At 36.4% G+C, this 18,116-nt stretch overlaps 1 protein-coding gene across 2 annotated transcripts in view; it reads right to left on the minus strand.

Moving 5' to 3' along the window:
• SLC2A13 (solute carrier family 2 member 13) overlaps positions 1-8,457 on the minus strand; it is a 227,900-nt gene extending 219,443 nt beyond the window's left edge. For both annotated transcript variants that reach the window (XM_072654311.1, XM_072654312.1), the window contains exon 1: positions 7,525-8,457. In XM_072654311.1, the coding sequence (XP_072510412.1) occupies positions 7,525-8,101 (577 nt within the window). In that variant the 5' untranslated portion in view covers positions 8,102-8,457. The remainder of the gene's footprint in view (positions 1-7,524) is intronic.
• Between the last annotated feature and the right edge of the window lie 9,659 nt (positions 8,458-18,116).

Genomic DNA, 18,116 nt, shown 5'->3' on the forward strand with positions numbered 1-18,116 from the left:
ACATTACAGTAGAGGGAAAGAGGGGAGGGAGATGAGCATCATTTGAGATTTACTCTCATCTTATTTGGTTCAAGGAGGCAACAACAAACCTAACTAGTTCTATGGGCAGTAGCAGGGGGAAGGGGAAAGAAAAGGGAGGAAAAGCTAAAAAGGAGGGAAGAAATAGTAAGGGAAAATAGGACTAAAAGGGAAGGGGGCTGAAAGAAGGGAGGGAAGATTGAGGGAGGCAGTGGTCAAAAATTAAAACTCTGTTGTGGAGGGGAAGAGAGAAGGGAGAACTAAAAGCATAAATGGGAGGAAAAAGGATGGAGGGAAAGCACAGTTATCAAAACTGTGAATGAGAATGGGATGAACTCTCCCATAAAACAGAAATGGATAGCAGAATAGAATAAAAACCATAATCCAATAATACATTGTTTGCAAGAAACACATTTGAAATAGGGCGATACACACTGGATAAAGGTTAAAGGTTGGAGCTTGTGCTTCAGCTGATGTAACAAAAGCAGGAGTAGCAAGCCTAATCTCATACAAAGCAAAAGCAGAAATAGATCAAACCAAAAGAGGTAAGGAAGGAAACTATATCCTGTGAAAAGGTACCATGGATAACAAAGCAATATCATTGCTAAACATATATGCTCCAAGTAGTATAGCATCCAAACTCCTGGAGGAGAAGTTAAGGGAGTTATAGGAAGAAATAGACAGCAAGACTTTACTAGTGGGGGACCTCAACCTCCCCTCTCTTAACTTGATAAATATAGTCTTAAAATAAACAAGAAAGAAGTTAAGGAAGTGAATAAAACTCTGAATAAGGTAGATAAGATAGATCTCTGGAGAAAATTGAATGGGGATAGAAAGGAATATACCTTTTTATCAGCTGCATATGGCACATATACAAAAATTGACCATGTAGTAGTGCATAAAAACCTCACAGTCCAGTACAGAAAGGCAGAGATAGTCAATGTATCCTTCTCAGATCATAATGCAATAAAAATTATATGTAATCAAAGGCTATGGAAAGATAAACCAAAAATTAATTGGAAACGAAATAATCTAATTCTAAAGAATGAGTGGGTTAAACAACAAATCATAGAAACAATAAACAACTTCATTCAAGAGAATGACAATAATGAGGCAACCTACCAAACTTTACGGGATATTGCAAAAGCAGAAGCAGTTCTTAGGTGAAGCTTTATATCATTGAATGCTTACCTGAATAAAATAGAGAAAGAGGAGATCAATGAATTGGGCAGGCAGCTGAAAAAGCTAGAAAAATAACAAATTGAAAATTCCCCCAGTAAATATGAAATTAGAAGTACTGAAAACCAAAGGAGATATTAATAATATTGAAATCAAGAAAACTTATTGAACTAATAAATAAAGCTAGGAGTTGATTTTATCAAAAAAAAAACCAATAAAATTGATAAACCTTTGGTCAATGTGATTTAAAAAAAGAAAGAAAACCAAATTACCAGTACCAAAAATGAAAAGGATGAACTCACCTCCAATGAGGAGGAAATTAAAACGATAGTAAAACAATTACAACAACTGTATGCTCATAAATTTGACAATCTAAATTGGATGGATGAATATTTAAAAAATATAAATTGCCCAGATTTAAAGAAGAGGAAGTTAAATACTTAAATAATCCCATCTCAGAAAAAGACATTTAACAAACCATGAATGAACTCCCTAAGAAAACATCTCCAGGACCAGATGGATTTACAAGTGAATTCTACCAAAAGTTTAAAGAACAATTAATTTCAATACTATATAGACTCTTTGGGAAAATTGGTGAAGAAGGATCCTACCAAATTCTTTTTATGATACAAATATAGTTCTGATACCTAAACCATGAAGAGCCAAAACAGGGAAAGAAAATTATACACCAATTTCTGTAATGAATATAGACCCAAATATTTTAAATAAGATATTAGCAAAAAGAATAAAGCAACTTATAACAAGAATAATACATTATGATGAGGTAGAATTTATACCAGGAATGCAAGACTGTTTCAATATTAGGAAAACTATCAACATTACCGATCATATGAACAACAAAACTAACAGAAAATAGTTTCTCAGTAGATGCAGAGAAAGGTCTTGATGAAATAGAATACCCATTCCTACTGAAAAAAAGTGGAGAGCATAGGAATAAATGGAACGTTCCCTAAAATAATAATGTCTACCTAAAACCATCAGCAAGCATTGTATGGAATGGGAATAATCTAGATGCATTTCCAATAAGATCAGGGGTGAAACAAGGATGTCCATTATCACAACTGTTATTCAGTATGGTACTAGAAATGTTAGCTTTTTCAATAAGAGAAGAAAAAGAAATTGAAGGAATTAGAATAGGCAAAATAAAAACTAAGTTATCACTCTTTGCAGATGATATGATGATGTATTTAGAGAATCCCAGAGAATCAAATAAAAGCATATTGGAACTAAAGAACTTTGGCAAAGTTGTAGGTTACAAAATAAACCCACACAAATCATTGGCATTTCTATATATTACTAACAAAGCCCAACAGCAAAAGATAGAAAGAGAAATCCCATTTAAAGCAATGGTAAACACTATAACATATCTGGGAGTCTAACTGTCAAATCAAATCTAGAGACTATATGAACATAATTACAATACATAAATAAAGTCAGATCTAAGTAAGTGACAAAATAACAGTTGCTTGTGGGTAGTCTGAGTGAATGTAAAAAAAAATGACAATTCTACCTAAATTAATTTACTTATTTGGTGCCATACCAATCAAACTACCAGATAATTATTTTCTAGAGCTAGAAAACATAATATTAGAATTCATCTGGAAAAACAAATGTTCCAGAGTATCAAGGGAACTAATGAAACGTAATGCTAGGGAAGGTGTCCTAACCCTACCAGATCTCAAATTGTATTATAAAGCAGCAATCATCAAGCCACTTGGCACTGCCTAAGAAATAGAGGGATAGACCAGTGGAATAAGTTAGGTACTCAAGGCAAAGTAGTCAATGAATATAGTAATCTACTGCTCGATAAACCCAAAGACCCCAGTTTCTGGGATAAGCACACCTAGTTTGACAAAAATTGCTGGGGAAAATGAATAACAGTGTGGCAGATACAGGGAATATACCAATGACACAATAATAAAGTCCAAATGTATAAATGATCTAGGTATAAAGACTGATACTATAAACAAATTAGGAGAGCAAGGAATAGTGCATTTGTCAGATTTTTTGAGAACTGAGACATTTCTGACCAAGCAAGAGTGCATTTAGAGTTAGAATTGGATATATCTGACCATTATGAAGTGCAAAATGGATAATTTTGATTACATTAAATTGAAAAGATTTTGCACAAAGAAACTCAATGCAACCAATATTAGGAGGGAAGCAGAAAACTGGGAAAGACTTTTTGCAACTAATGTCTGTGATAAAGGCCTTATTTCTGAAATATGTACGGACTGAGTCAAATGTACAAGAATACAAGCCATTCTCCAAATGATAAATGGTCAAAGGATATGAACAGGCATTTTTCAGAGGAAGAAATTAAAGATAGCTATAGTGATATGAAAAAATGTTTTAAATCACTATTGATTACAGAGATGCAAATCAAAAAAACTCTGAAGTACCACATCATACCTATCAGATTGACTAACAGGACAAAACAGGAAGATGATAAATGTTGGAGAAGATGTGGCAGAGTTGAAACACTAATACATGGGTGGTGGAGCTGTGAGTTGATCCAACCATTCCAGAGAGCAATCTGGAGCTATGCTCAAAGGCCTACAAAAATGTGCATACTTTTACTCAGCTATATTGCTTCTAGGACTATATCCCAATGATATCATAAAAATGGGAAAGGGTCCTACATGTACAAAAATATTTATAGCAGCTCTCTTTGTGGTGACCAAGAACTGGAAATCAAGGTGATGCCACCTGTTCATATCAATTGGGAAATGACTGAACAACCTGTGGTATATGAATGTAATGGAACAATATTTTGTAATAAGAAATGATGAACAGGAAGTCTTGAGAGAGGCCGGGAAGGACTTATATGAACTGATGCTGAGAAAAAGGAACAGAATCAGGAGAACTTTGTACATAGCAACAACCACAATGTAAGAGGAATTTTTCTGGTTGATTTAGTCATTCACAGCAATGCAAGGACCTAAAAATTCCAAATGAACTCTTGAAGCAAAATATCTTCCAAATCCAAAGGAAGCACTATGGAATTGGATGGCAAAATGAAGCAGACCATTTTCCCTTGTGTTTTGTTTTGGTTTATGGTTTCTCCCAGTCATTTTATTTCTTCTCTGCAACATGACTGAGGTGAAAATGCATTTAATAAGAATGTATGTGTAGAACCTATATATGATTGCATGTCATCTCGGGGAGGAAGAGGAAATGAAGTGGGGGAGGAGAGGGAGGGAGGGGGAAAATCTAAGCTATACGGACATGATTGTAGAAAACTGATATAAATGAAATTATTTTGAAAAAGAGAGAAATTCCATTTAAAGTTACCATAAATATTATAAAATATTTGGAACTCTACCTGCCAAAAGAAATCCAGGGACTTTAGGAAGACAACAACAAAACACTTTTCACACAAAATCAGATCCAAATAATTAGAAAAATATCAGCTTCTCATTAGGCCAAAGTAATATAATAGAAATGACAATTTGACCTAAATTAAATTATTTGTTCAGTGCCATTCCAATCAAACTACCAAAAGATTATTTGTTAGAGCTCTAAAAAACAATAGTAACATTCATCTGGAGGAACAAAAGGTCCAGAATATCAATGGAACTGATAAAAAGAAATGCAAGGGAAGGTGGCATAGTTGTACCAGATCTTCAATTGTATTATAAAGCAGCAATCATCAAAACCACTTGGTACTGGCTGAGAAGTAGAGTGGTGGATCAGTGGAATAGGTTAGGTATATAAGACACAACAGTCAATAACTATAGTAATCTACTATTTGATAAATTCAAAGACTTCTCCTTCTGGAATAAGAACTCATTATTTAATAAAAACAGCTGTGAAAACTAGAAAATAGTATGGCTGAAATTAGGCATAGACCAAGGTCTTACACCATCAATGAACTCCCTAAGAAACAATCTCCAGTGCCAGATGGATTTACCAGTGAATTCTACCAAACTTTTAAAGAACACTTATTTCCAATACTGTATAGACTATTAGGGAAAATAGGCAAAGAAGCAATCCTACCATATTCTTGTTATGAACCAAATACAGTGCTGATACCTAAAGTATAAAGAGCCAAAATAAAAAAAAATTATAGACCAGTTTCCCCAATGAATATAGTAGAAAAAATTTCGAATAAAATATTAGCAATGATTTACAGCAACTTATCTTGAAGAAAATACACTATGAACACGTGGGACTTATACCAACAATGTAGGGCTGGTTCAATATTAGGAAAATTGTCAGCATTTCATAATGTGCTCTATCTCTTGTTTGGTCATAAATTCTTCCCTTCTCCATAGATCTGACAGTTAAACTGAATAATTTGCTCTCCTTGTTTGTTTATAGTATCAGTCTTCATATCTAAGTCATGTACCCATTTTGACTTCATCTTGGTATAGGGTATAAGAGAACATTATGAAATGCAAAATGGATGACTAATTATGTCAAAAGTCTCACAATGGAAAATGTTATCCACATCCAGAGAAAGAACTTCAGAGTATGAATGCTGATGGAAGCACACTATTTGCTCTCCTTTTCTTTTTATTTTGTTTCTTCTTTCTTATGGTCACTCCCACTAATTCTAATTCTTCTTTACATCATGACTAATGTGAAAATATGTTAAATATGAAGCATAAGTAGGGCCTATATCAGATTGCATGCCATCTTGCGGAGGGGAAAGTAGGAAAGGGGAAGGAGAGGAGGGGGGAGAAAATTGAAAGCTCAAAATCTTATGGAAGTGAATGCTGAAAATGAAAATAAATTTATTATAATAAGTAAATAAAATATCAATAAATAAAAGAACCAGCTGGATCTTTGAACAATAGAAATAATCCACTGGTTGTCTTCTGAAATTCCAAAATGAAAACTCTTAAGAACATTATAGCCAAAGTGCAGAGCTTCCAGGTCAAATATATGTTCAAATGCAGAGGACCTCATAGTCTGAATCACAAGAATTTCGGCAGCCATTACTCTAAAGGAGAGGAGAGCCTGGAATATGGCATTGCAAAGGCAAAATATATAGGCTTACAACTAAGAATAATCTACCCCACAAAACTGAACATAATCCTACAGTGGAAAAGGTGACCTTTAAAGAAATAGAGAACTTTTGAAATATTCTTGATAAAAAGACAAGAGCTGCATAGAAACTTTGAAGTTCTAACACAGAAATCAAGAGAAACAAACAGGTAGGTATATGTCAACAATCATAAGGGACTAAACAAGGATCAACAGCATACACTCTGATAAGGGGATATGATACATGTGTCCCCTCTGAACCCTATCATCATCAGGGATCACAGACAGAGTCTAATTAGACAGAAGACCTAGGACTGGTTCTGTTTGACCTTAGCTAGGGAAAAGGAGAGGAAGATTAAGGGAAATTATCTCACATAATCAGGCTGCACAAGTGGAAGTCTATATCTTAACTGGTTGGTTAAAGGAGGGAAAAATACACTTACACACACATACACACACTCACACATCAGAGTTGAGTCTGTGAATACATTTCACTCAACAGGGAAATAGGAAGAAAAGAAGAAAGTAGAATTAAAAGGAAGATAGATTAAAGGAGGAATTGAACCCAAGTAAAACAAACTCCAAAGACACAAAAATATTCATAGTTTGTTTTTTGACATGGCAAAAAAATTAAAAACTGGGAGGATGCCCATTAACTTAGTCATGGTTGAACTATAGTAGATGAATGTGAAAATATTCATCTTATTGGTATGGAAAGTCTGACTTACATAAGTTTAAGGAGAAAATATGTCCTTTATGTAATAGAAAAAGAATGGAAAAAAAGAAAATGAATGTGGGAAGAAAGATGAAGGGTGAAAATATAGAAAAATAGGAAAGGCACCTAAAATGAAGATGGAGGATGAGTGAAGAAAGAAAAGATAGGAAAAATAATTTAGAACCAGAAATACAGTTTAGAAGACCAGGGCAAACTCGTTAAATGGAAACAGGCTGCGCCGGAGACTTTAGGAAATGGTTCAAGAAAAGTACAAGGGCCAAGGTGGGCTGGTGATAAGGAAAGGTAAGGGAGGGAGAGACAGAAACATCAAAATAGAGTGGGTTATGGAAGAAACCTGGAAATTAAGCAAGCTCACTCAAAGGGATACAAGAGACAGGCCTGACAAGAAGATACAGGCTGAGCTGAGTGCTTGGTTAATAGTCATGATGTTGTGGAGAAGACCTGAATGAGATAAAGACAGCCCAGTGTCCATGGGATGAGCTACAATGGAGAGTGAGGAGAAATACAAGGGACAAAATATTTAATATAGGGACTTAGGTGATCCTTGTTTCAATGAGTTTCTCCACTACTAAACTTACCGATCCCGAGTCCCAGGATAACTCGGCCAGATAACAGCGTTTCCTTATTCTGCGCCACGGACAGCACCACGGAGCCAGCAGTGAAGAGGGCACTGGCCAGCAGGATGGCGGCGCGGCGGCCAAATACGCCGTTGAGGGCCCCGCCGGCCAGTGCGGAGACGGCAGCAGCCCCCACAGTTCCAGACACCAGCAATTCCTGCCACAGCGTGTCCAGGCTGAGCTGCCGCTTAAGCAGCAGCATAGCTCCGGACACCACTCCCGTGTCATAGCCAAAAAGGAAGCCGCCCAGGGCTGAGAAGACCGACACTACGTAGACGAAGGAAGGGGTCTCGTTCTGCTGGAATTGCCGCCGCGCCGCCCGCTCCAGATCCCCGCTGTTGCCAAGGTAGGTGCTGGAACCTGGGCCGGGGCCACCACTCCCTTGCAGGCTGCAGAATGACTCGGTGGCAGTAATGAGGCTCTGTTCCCCAGAGGCGATGGCCGAGTCTGGATCCTGTTGCTTCCTCCGCCTCTCGCCCATAAGGCTTTTCAGGCTCCGCAAAGTGTACTCCACATTCTCGCTTGTCTTGCGGTTCATAGGTTCGACTTCCCCTGTGAGAAAGAAAGAGAACCTCCAGAGCCGTGAATGCACAGCAGGTTAAGGAGCCTTAAGCAAAGTGGAGGCTCACAGCTGCTGCTGCTGCCACCTCTGCGACTGCCTCCTTCCCTCCTTTTCCTTTCTCTTCAGGAGCTCAGCACGAACTCTTGGTACTAGATATTGCTCCCGCCTTCCTTTTTCCTGTTTCCCTGCTGCAGCTGCAGTTGACACTTAGGGAAATTGCTGCCAGCTAAAGAGGTAATGAAGCTGCCGAGCCAGAATACAAAAAGACTTGGAATTTGGTCTCACACTCTGAAAACGATGCCCCCCAAGCTAGAGATCTGGCGCAGCTGGGCTGAAACGGAAGGCGGAGCGCCACTGGTCACATGTGGCAGCGGCAGTAGTTGGGAATGTTTGAGCTATTCTGCCTCTGCTCATTATCCGCCTTCCTGGTGGAAGCCCCCAACTCTTACTCTGGCAATCTGTGCGGCTACTGGGGTTTCCTCTTGAGATTGCCCAAGGAATAGATGACAGATAAATTTAGACCTACTTTAGGAGACTAGCAGTAGCCTGTTTGGGCTAGTGGATAAAAGGGAACTCTGCTCAGCTTCTCTCAAGTATGCTAACCTGAACCCTTTAGGGAAAACCAGATTTTTGATTTGGGATTGTGAATTGGTTTTGGTGCAATTTAGAGCCCGACTGAAATTCAATGGAGCAGGTTTGCAAAAGAAAATTTACTTGCGTTGTTCACGGTCTGGTGGGAAAAAACCCTCAAATTTCCCCTCACCTTCCTGGCCAGGTGTCCCAGGGTGTAAAGGGTCTGAGGAAAACTGTCTTGGCTTGGCACTGCTGGTGGATTTGTTTTTTAATTTTTGTTTCGCTAAGTGTTAATATCCTTTAAAAAAACTGAATTAACTGTGTAACGTTGGGACTACCCTGTTAATTGTGAATTATACATGTGGGGGGAGGGAAATCAGCCAATGAGTGTCTGGCCCTAGAAGCATGTGCTGGTACTTGTTTCTTGCCAATTTATTGGAAAAGGGGGGAAAACTGGTGTACCTGATAGAATCCTAATAAAGCTGCCCCCAGCCCTGATATTCTAACGTTCTTAAAGGCCCCACTGAATGACAGGCCCACTGCCCCTACCTAGCCACTCATCCCCATACACACACACACACACACACACACACACACACACACACACACACACATACACACAAAATATCCTAACTTTTTCATATATGCCTCACTGCTCACTAGGACAACAGGTGTGTCCACGTAATAGGAACCTAGCCACTGCCTCTAGCTAGCCATTGCCCCCAGACACATTCCTCATATTTCCCAAAGAAACAGTAGGTGTGTTCATGCACTCAACCACAACCACATCCATCTAGTCTCAGACGGGACCACAAGAGTCAGCCAATCGGAAAGCAGCACCACTAGAATGCCCAAGCAGGATGCTGACAATCCAAAACAATAGAAGGGACTTTCCCTAAGTAGGCACCTGTGAAGTAATAGTGAAGAACTGATCTAGAGTGAACTTATGATGTAGAAAGGCTTATTATAAAACATTATCATACATATATACCCCCCAAATGGATTTTTCTGTATGCATTGTGGATAATTACATGCACAGTTCTACAGTGGCTGGGACCCCTCCCCTGTTACCCAATCCCTTAACAAAACCCTCCTGCCTTTTTAATATTCATAAAAATCCATCTTGCTTTCTCTAAAGTTGCTGAATTCATCCTAAACTTGGATTAGAGGTGATCTGATTCTGAATTCTTTGAGATGTTTCCCCCACAACATGAAACAGCTATAAACTTGCTTTTAGAAGTACATGATGAAGTATAATGTTAGGACCCTGTCCTGATTCAGAGCATGCACAGATGTTCTTTGAATACTTCCTTTCGCTCCTTCATTTCTTTCTGGGCTCCTTCTGATTTTCCAGACTTCTTTTTCTACAGTGCCACAGACTTGTCACTTTGGAACTTCAACCTGACCCTGTGGCTTTCTCACCACGGAAAGGCACTTGTCCCCTACATGCCCCTTTTTCTTATTGGTAAGTTCTTTTTACACCCTCCTAGAGCACTCTTGGTAAGACTGTATAGAACTTCCCATTCACTTCACTTGCTGATGACTACTTGTTCTGATATTCATTTGAGATTGCCCTTGGAGTAGTCATAATGGAGAGTCTGTCAGGCAACAAGTATTTGTTATATACCTACTAAGTACAACACTCTGTGCTAAACAGTTAGAGAAGTATACTATGTTATTTCTTTCTATTCTATCTAGCTATCTACTATCTATCTAGGGAGACCTCCCATATGTGAACTTTTCAGTATAAAAAGAACAATGAATAATGGATTGTACGTGAAATTGTGAACTTTTATTATGGATGATTTGTTTACTTTTCACTATGTACAGTTTTTGGTTTTTTGTTTTATTTTTGCACATAATGAGACTGTGGACTTAATCCACATGTACACTAGCAGACCAATTCTTCCCCCCCTACACCACTCCCCTGCTCCCAACAATGGATAGGTACATCTCTTTCTCAAATTTCTTGAGGAAACTCTTGAGCGACATTGGGGTGCTTCTAATGATATCATCTCAACCACCTTATCTGATGTATTATCAATATCAACCACCAGTGACTTCTGCCCAAATATCATTTGCCAGTGCCAGTTAGTATTTCCTCAGTATTAATCAGTTGGAAGCTTCTTGATATTGTCGAAAAGCCATTAACATCAATTAGCTTTTACAAAAGTATATTTACTAAGAAAATATAACAAGAGCAAAAGTACAAAAGCATTCCCACTCCACTGGTACAATTTACTCTCTACTACTTTGATCTCTGAGGAGAGTGAATTCAAACTAAAATGATAACTACAATCATTCTTTTCACCACGGAGTTCACTTCTGGATGTGACATAATTAATGAATGAGTTGTTCCCTTGTTTTAATGAAATGATTTCTTAGCTGCCAGTATGATCTACTGTTGGCAGCCCAAATAGGTCATTCATTGGAGCCAGCTCATTCTTGGGCTCAACCAGGATAAGATGGATAAGAATGAAAGAATGAACATGTCTGGTGAAGTAAAGGCAGCAACACAGATGATTTCTTCCAACATTTCTCTCTATTTTAAAATAATGGAGTAGCAGAGTAAACAAAAGTTCAGGCTGAGACATTTTCTAGCCTAAGACAACTTAGGAGGTTGGCAGGAGGTTGGAAGGTGAGGTATGTGACACTGGGGTGGGGGTTGGCCTATAGCACATGCCACAGTGGGCCTTGGAGGATACCATGGTAGAGGTAATAGCAGTTTCAGGAGTCCTCAGCTCAGAGGTAATAAGGTGAAGGAGGAGTTCAGACAAATGGTCAGAAAGGGATTACAGAGGATCCTTTGAGGGTACTGGGTCCAGCTGGTGCTGATTTGCAACTCTATTCCCCATATGCAGCTCTTGGTCATAGTTACAGGGCAGAGAGCACCACTTATGGTCAGTTACAAGGGCTCAGGGTCCTCATCTCAGTTTCAAGGCAGAAGGAGCACCAGCACTTGAAGTTGCAAGAAAGCAGGGGACCTGGTAACAATTATAGGAATAAAAGCAGTGGTAGTGTTTGCAGCTGCAAAGAGGGGTCCTTCCTGGATAAAAAGCAGATCATAGACCAGGATATCAGTAATGACTCTCCCTAGATCACATCACCTTGGAAGCACTGAAAACTTGCAGACTTCCCAGAAGTTCCCGGAACTTTTATGCTGAAAACAGCAGCATAAAAAAGCCTGAAGCTTAGTACAATGTCTCCCCACTCCTATGTGAGTAGAGCCCAACTTGAACAAAATTTAAAATCAAGAAATAGACTGGAAAAATAAGCAAACAACAAAAACAGAACTTGACCTTTTGAAGGTGGCAGGGAAGATGAAAACACAAATTCAGAAGAAGACTAAGGTAAAAAAGCTACAAAGAAAGGCTCGAAGAAAAATGCTAATTGGACACAAGCAAACCCAACAAGGATTCCTAGACGAGTTAAAAATAATAAGATAAGAATATCTTATTATACATTACATTATTGCAATTACATTACAATATAACTACATGTAAATAATTATACATATAACATAATTATAAAGGTAATTGTGATAAAGGACAAATTGGGAAAAGAAATGAGAGTGATGCAAGAAAATTATGAACAGAGAATTAAAAGCTTGGTTAAAGAGGTACAAAATTTACTGAACAAAAAGATAGCTTTAAAAGCACAATTAGGGGCAGAGGCAAGATTGTAGAAAAAAAAGTCAGGGATTCATCTGAGCTGTCCCAAATTCTCCTCCAAATGTCTTTAAAATAGCGCCTCAAAATTAATGCTCAAGTGGCAAAGCCAAAAAATTAACAGAGTGAAACAATAACCCAGGTCAAAACAGCTTAGGTAAGCAGAAAATGTGTTGGACTGGGATATGAATGGAGCACAGACCACGTAGTGAAACCTATTAAGTTAAGCAACAGGAAGAAGAAAGTGGAAGAAAAGAAATAAAATAATTGGAGTCTACAGAAACAAGTCAAGTCAACAAATATTTATAATGATTTACCATATGCCTGGAACTGGGGATACAAAGAAAGACAATTAAAAGTCACTGCTCTCAAAGAATTAAGTCTAATAGAGGAGATAACAAGCAAAAAAGTATGTGCAAACAAGATATAGACATGGTAAGTTGGAGATTTATCTTAAATATAGATTCATTTTAAGAAAAATTTATTGGAAGAGATTTGTTAATATGTTTTTGTCTTGATGTATTGACTTCCTAGAATTTCTGCTTCATTAACATTCATTACTGGTTCAGAGGTTACATATTTTCTTACATAATCTTGTATCTTACAAATTTCATCCGCAAAATGAAGGAATTGAATTATATTATCTTCGAAGGTCTTGTGTAGCCCTTAGTCTATGACTCTATGACTTCTGAAATTCTTTTCATCTCAGTGATTTTGGTCATGTCAACATTTGTTATAGTGATTCAATTCAACCCCTTCACAATATCTGAGGTGAATGGGAATTCAGTGACCATGTAGTTTAAATCATACCTGAACAAAAATGTACTCTACATGATGAGTGGTCATCCATTTTTCCTGTAAAAAGAGTAATTCCCCTATAAAGTAGCCAATTCCAATTTTACATAACACTAATAGTTAGAAAGTCTAGACAGACTTTCAGCAGCCAAGATGGTGGAGTAAGCAGTAAGGAGTAAGAAGTTTCCCTTAGGTGGACTTCAGAAAAACCTGGAAAGACTTAGATGAACTGATTCTGACTGAAGTGAACAGAACCAGAACACTGTACACAGTAACATTGTGTGATGACTAGCTTTCTTAGACTTGACTCTTCTCAGCAATGTAAGGAGCTAAAACAACCACAAAAAACTCATGATAGAAAATGCTATCCACATCCAGAGAAAGTATGGAGTCTGAATGCTGATCAAAGCATACTATTTGATCACTTTTTTTTGTTATTTTCTTTTTTTATGATTCTTCTTTCTTGTGGTTCCTCCCATTGGCTCTAATACTTCTTTACAATATGACCCATGTGAAAATATATTTAATATGAATGTACATGTAGAGGTTATATCAGATTGCCTGCTGTATTAGGGAAGGATGAGAGAAGGGAAGAGTAGAAAATTTCAATTGAAAAGCTCGTGGAAGTGAATGCAAAAAGCGAAAAATAATTAATCAAAAAGAAATCATCATGGAAAACTGCTCTGAGGTCCTAGAACCAGAAAGTAAAATAGTCATTGAAAGAATCCATGGATCACCTCCTGAAAGAGATTCCAAACTGAAAATGCCAAGGAATACAAGAGTAGCCAAATTCCAAAATTACCAGGTCAAAGAGAAACTTCTTCAAGCAGTCAGAAAGAAAGAATTTAAATATTATGGAACCACAGTTGGGATTATACAGGACATGGCAGCTTCAACATTAAAAGATTAGAGGATATGGAATATGATATCCCTTAAGGCAAGAGCTTGAATTACAACAAAGGATGAACTACCCAGTGAAACTGACTCTATCCTGTCAGGGAAGGGAATGGATATTCAATGAAATAGGACAATTCCAAACCTTCTTGATAAAAGAATAACAGCTTAACAGAAAATTTGATCTTCAAATACAAGACTCAAGAAAGGCATAAAAAGGTACACAGGAAAAAAAATGTTATTCATTAAGGACAAACTGTCTACATCCTTATATGAGAAGATACTTCTTTTAACTCTTGAGAATTATATCTTTATTGAAACATTAAGAAGGGGTATACATGAACAAAAGACATTAATATAAGTTGACCTTGATGTGATGACAAAAACAATTAAATGCTGAAAAAAGAAGAGGAAAGAAAAAGGCAGAAAATGGTAAATTACATTACCTGAAGAGTCGCAAAGATCTATTGTGGTAGAGGAAAAGAAGGGAGGGAAATGAGGATTATTTGAACCTTACTCTCATCAGATTTTTCTGAAAGAGGGAATAACATAATCAATTAGGTATAGAAATCTAACTGACCTTACAGGAAGTATTAGGGGAAGGAAAAGAGAGGGTGGATAGGAGGGAGAGAAGAAGTAGTAAGAGAAAAGGGAAAGAAAAGGGAGGGAGTGACTAAAGAAGAGATAGAAAGCATTATGAAGTGCAAGATGGATAATTTTGATTACATTAAACTGAAAAGTTTTTGCAGAAACAAACCCAGTGCATCCAAGATTCAGAAGCATGCAGAAAACTGGGAAAGAACTTTTGCAGTTAGTGTCTGTAATAAAGGCCTCATTTCTAAAATATATAGAGACCTGAGTCAAATATACAAGAATACAAGTCATTCTCCAATTAATAAATGGTCAAAGGATGTGAACAGGAAGTTTTCAGAGGAAAAAATTAAAGATATCTGTAGTCATAAGAAAAAATGCTCTAAATCACTACTGATTAGAGAGATGCAAATCAAAACAACTCTGAAGTACCACATCATACCTATCAGATTGGCTAACATGAGAGAATAGGATGATAAATGTTGGAGTGGATGTGAGAGAGTTGGAAAACTAATTCATTGTTGGTGGAGCTGTGAGGTGATCCAACCATTCTGGAGAGCAATCTGGAACTATGCCCAAAGGGCTACAAAAATATGCATACCCTTTGATCCAGCAATATCTCTTCTAGGACTGTATCCCCAAGAGATCATAAATATGGGAAAGGATCCCACATGTCCAAAAATATTTATAGCAGCACTCTTTGTGGTGACCAGAAACTGGAAATCAAGGGGATGCCCATCAATTGCAGAATGGCTGAATCAATTATGGTATATGAATGTAATGGAATACTAATCCTAAAGAATGAATGGGCCAAACAGCAAATCATAGAAACAATCAATAATTTCATCCAAAAATGACAATAAGGAGACAGCATGCTGAAACTCAATAAGATGAAGCAAAAGTGGCTTTAGGGACAGTTTTATATCTCTGAATGCTTACATGAATGAAACAGAAAATGGGAAGATAGGGAATTGAGCATGCAACTTAAAAAAAGCTAGAAAAAGAATAAATTGAAAATTCCTAATTAAATACTAAATTAGAAATACTGAAAACCAAAGGAGAAATTAATGAAATTGACATTAAGAAAACTATGTAAGTAATAAAACTAAGAGCTGGTTTATGAAAAATCAATAGAATTGACAAACCTTTGACTAATTTGATTATGAAAAAGAAAGAAGAAAACTAAATTACCAGTATAAAAATGAAAAGTGTGAATTCACCTCCAATGAAGAGAAAATTAAAGCGATAATTAGGAATTATTTTTCCCAATTGTATGCCCATCAATTTGACATTCTTAGTGAAATGGATGAATATTAAAAAAAATATATAAATTGCCCAGAGTAACAGAAGAGGAAATAAAATACTTGAATAACCCCATTTCCGAAAAATAAATTCAACAAGATATCTATGAACTGTCTAAGAAAACATTTCCAGGGTCAGATGGATTTACAAGTGAATTCTGTCAAACATTTAAAGAACAACTAACTCCAATACTATATAACTTATTTGGGAAAATAGACGAAGAAGGAGTCTTACCAAATTCTTTTCATGATACACATATGATGCTGATACCTAAACTGTAAAGAGCCAAAACAGAAAGAAAATTTTCCCAAATGAATATAAATGAAAAACTTTAAATAAAATATTAGTATTAAATAATTGTACTTAAATAAAATTATCTTAAAGATAACACATTATAGTCATATAAGATTTATACCAAAAATACAAGCCTGGTTCAATATTAGGAAAACTAGCAGCATAATTGACAGTATCAACACCAAAACTAACAGAAATGATTTCATTATCTCAATAAATGCCAAAAAACCTTTTGAGAAAATACAAAACCCATTCCTATTAAAAACACTGCAGAGCATAGAAATAAATAAAGTGTTCCTTAAACTGATAATTAGCATCTATTTAGAATAATCAACAAGCATTATATGAAATTTAGGCAACCAAGAAGCATTTCTAATAAGATCAGGAGGTGAAACAAGGATGTCCATTATTGCCACTGTTATTCAATACTGTACTAGAAATCTTAGTTTTAGCAATGATAGAAGAAAAAATATTGAAGGAATTAGAATAGTCAAAGAAGAAACACAGTTATCCCTCTTTGCAAATATGATGTTATACTTACAGAATTCTAGAGAATCAACTTAAAAACTGCTTGAAATAATAAACAAATCCAGAAAAGTTGAAGGATATAAAATAAATGCACATAAATCATCAACATTTCTATATTTTACTAACAAAGCCCAACAGCAAAAGATAGAAAAATAAATTTCATTTAAAGTTACTGTAGATAACACAGACTATTTGGGAGTATACTTGCCAAAAGAAATACAGGAACTTTATGAACACAATCACAAAACATTTTTTACATGAATAAAGTAAGATATAAATAATTGGAAAAATATCAGTTGCTCATTGGTAGGTCAAGCTAGCATAATAAAAATGACAATTCTACCTAAATTAAATTACTTATTCAGTGCCATACCAAACTACCAAAAAATTATTTGATAGAGCTACAAAAAAAACAATAATAAAATTCTTCTGGAAGAAAAAAATGGTCCAAAATATTGAGGGAATTCATGAAAGGAAATGGAAGGGAAGGATCTAGCTATACCAGATCTAAAATTGTATTATAAAGCAGCAATCATCAAAACTATGTGATACTGGCTAAGAAATAGAGTGGTGAATGAGTGGAATAAGTTAGGTACAGAAGACACAATAGTCAATGACTATAGTAATCTCCTATTTGATAACACAGACTCCAGCTTCTGGTATAAGAATTCACTATTTGACAAAAACTGCTAGGAAAACTGGAAAATAGTGTGGCAGTAACTGGGCATAAATCAGCATCTTACACACTACACCATGATAAAATTGAAAGGGGTACACAATTTAGATATAAAGACTGATACAGTAAGCAAAGCAGGAGAGCAAGGAATAGTTTACCTGTCGGATCTATGGAGAACGGTTTATGACCAACCAAGAGATAGAGTACATTATGAAATGCAAAATGGATTACTTTGATTACATTAAATTAAAAAGTTGTTAGACAAACAAAACTAATGAAACCAAGATTAGAAAGGAAGGAGAAATCTGGAAAGTAATTTTTGCAACCAGTGTCTCTGATAAGGGCTTCATTTCTAAAATTTATAGAGAACTGAGTCAAAATGACTCTCAAGTACCACATCATATCTATCAGATTGGCTAACATGATAAAAACAGATAATAAGTAAAAGTTGGAGGTGTGAGAATATTAGGACATTAATGCATTGTTAGTGGAATTATGAACTGATCTAACCTTTCTGGAGAGCAACTTAGAACCATACCAAAAGGTCTATAAAATAGTCCATACCCTTTGGTGCAGCAATACTACTTCTAGGTCTGCATCCCAAAGAGATCATAAAAATGGAAAAAGGACCCAAATATTTATAGCAGTTTTTTTTGTGGTGTCCAAGAAT

The sequence above is a fragment of the Notamacropus eugenii genome, chromosome 3, assembly GCF_028372415.1.
Source record: "Notamacropus eugenii isolate mMacEug1 chromosome 3, mMacEug1.pri_v2, whole genome shotgun sequence".
In the NCBI taxonomy this organism is placed as follows: domain Eukaryota; kingdom Metazoa; phylum Chordata; class Mammalia; order Diprotodontia; family Macropodidae; genus Notamacropus; species Notamacropus eugenii.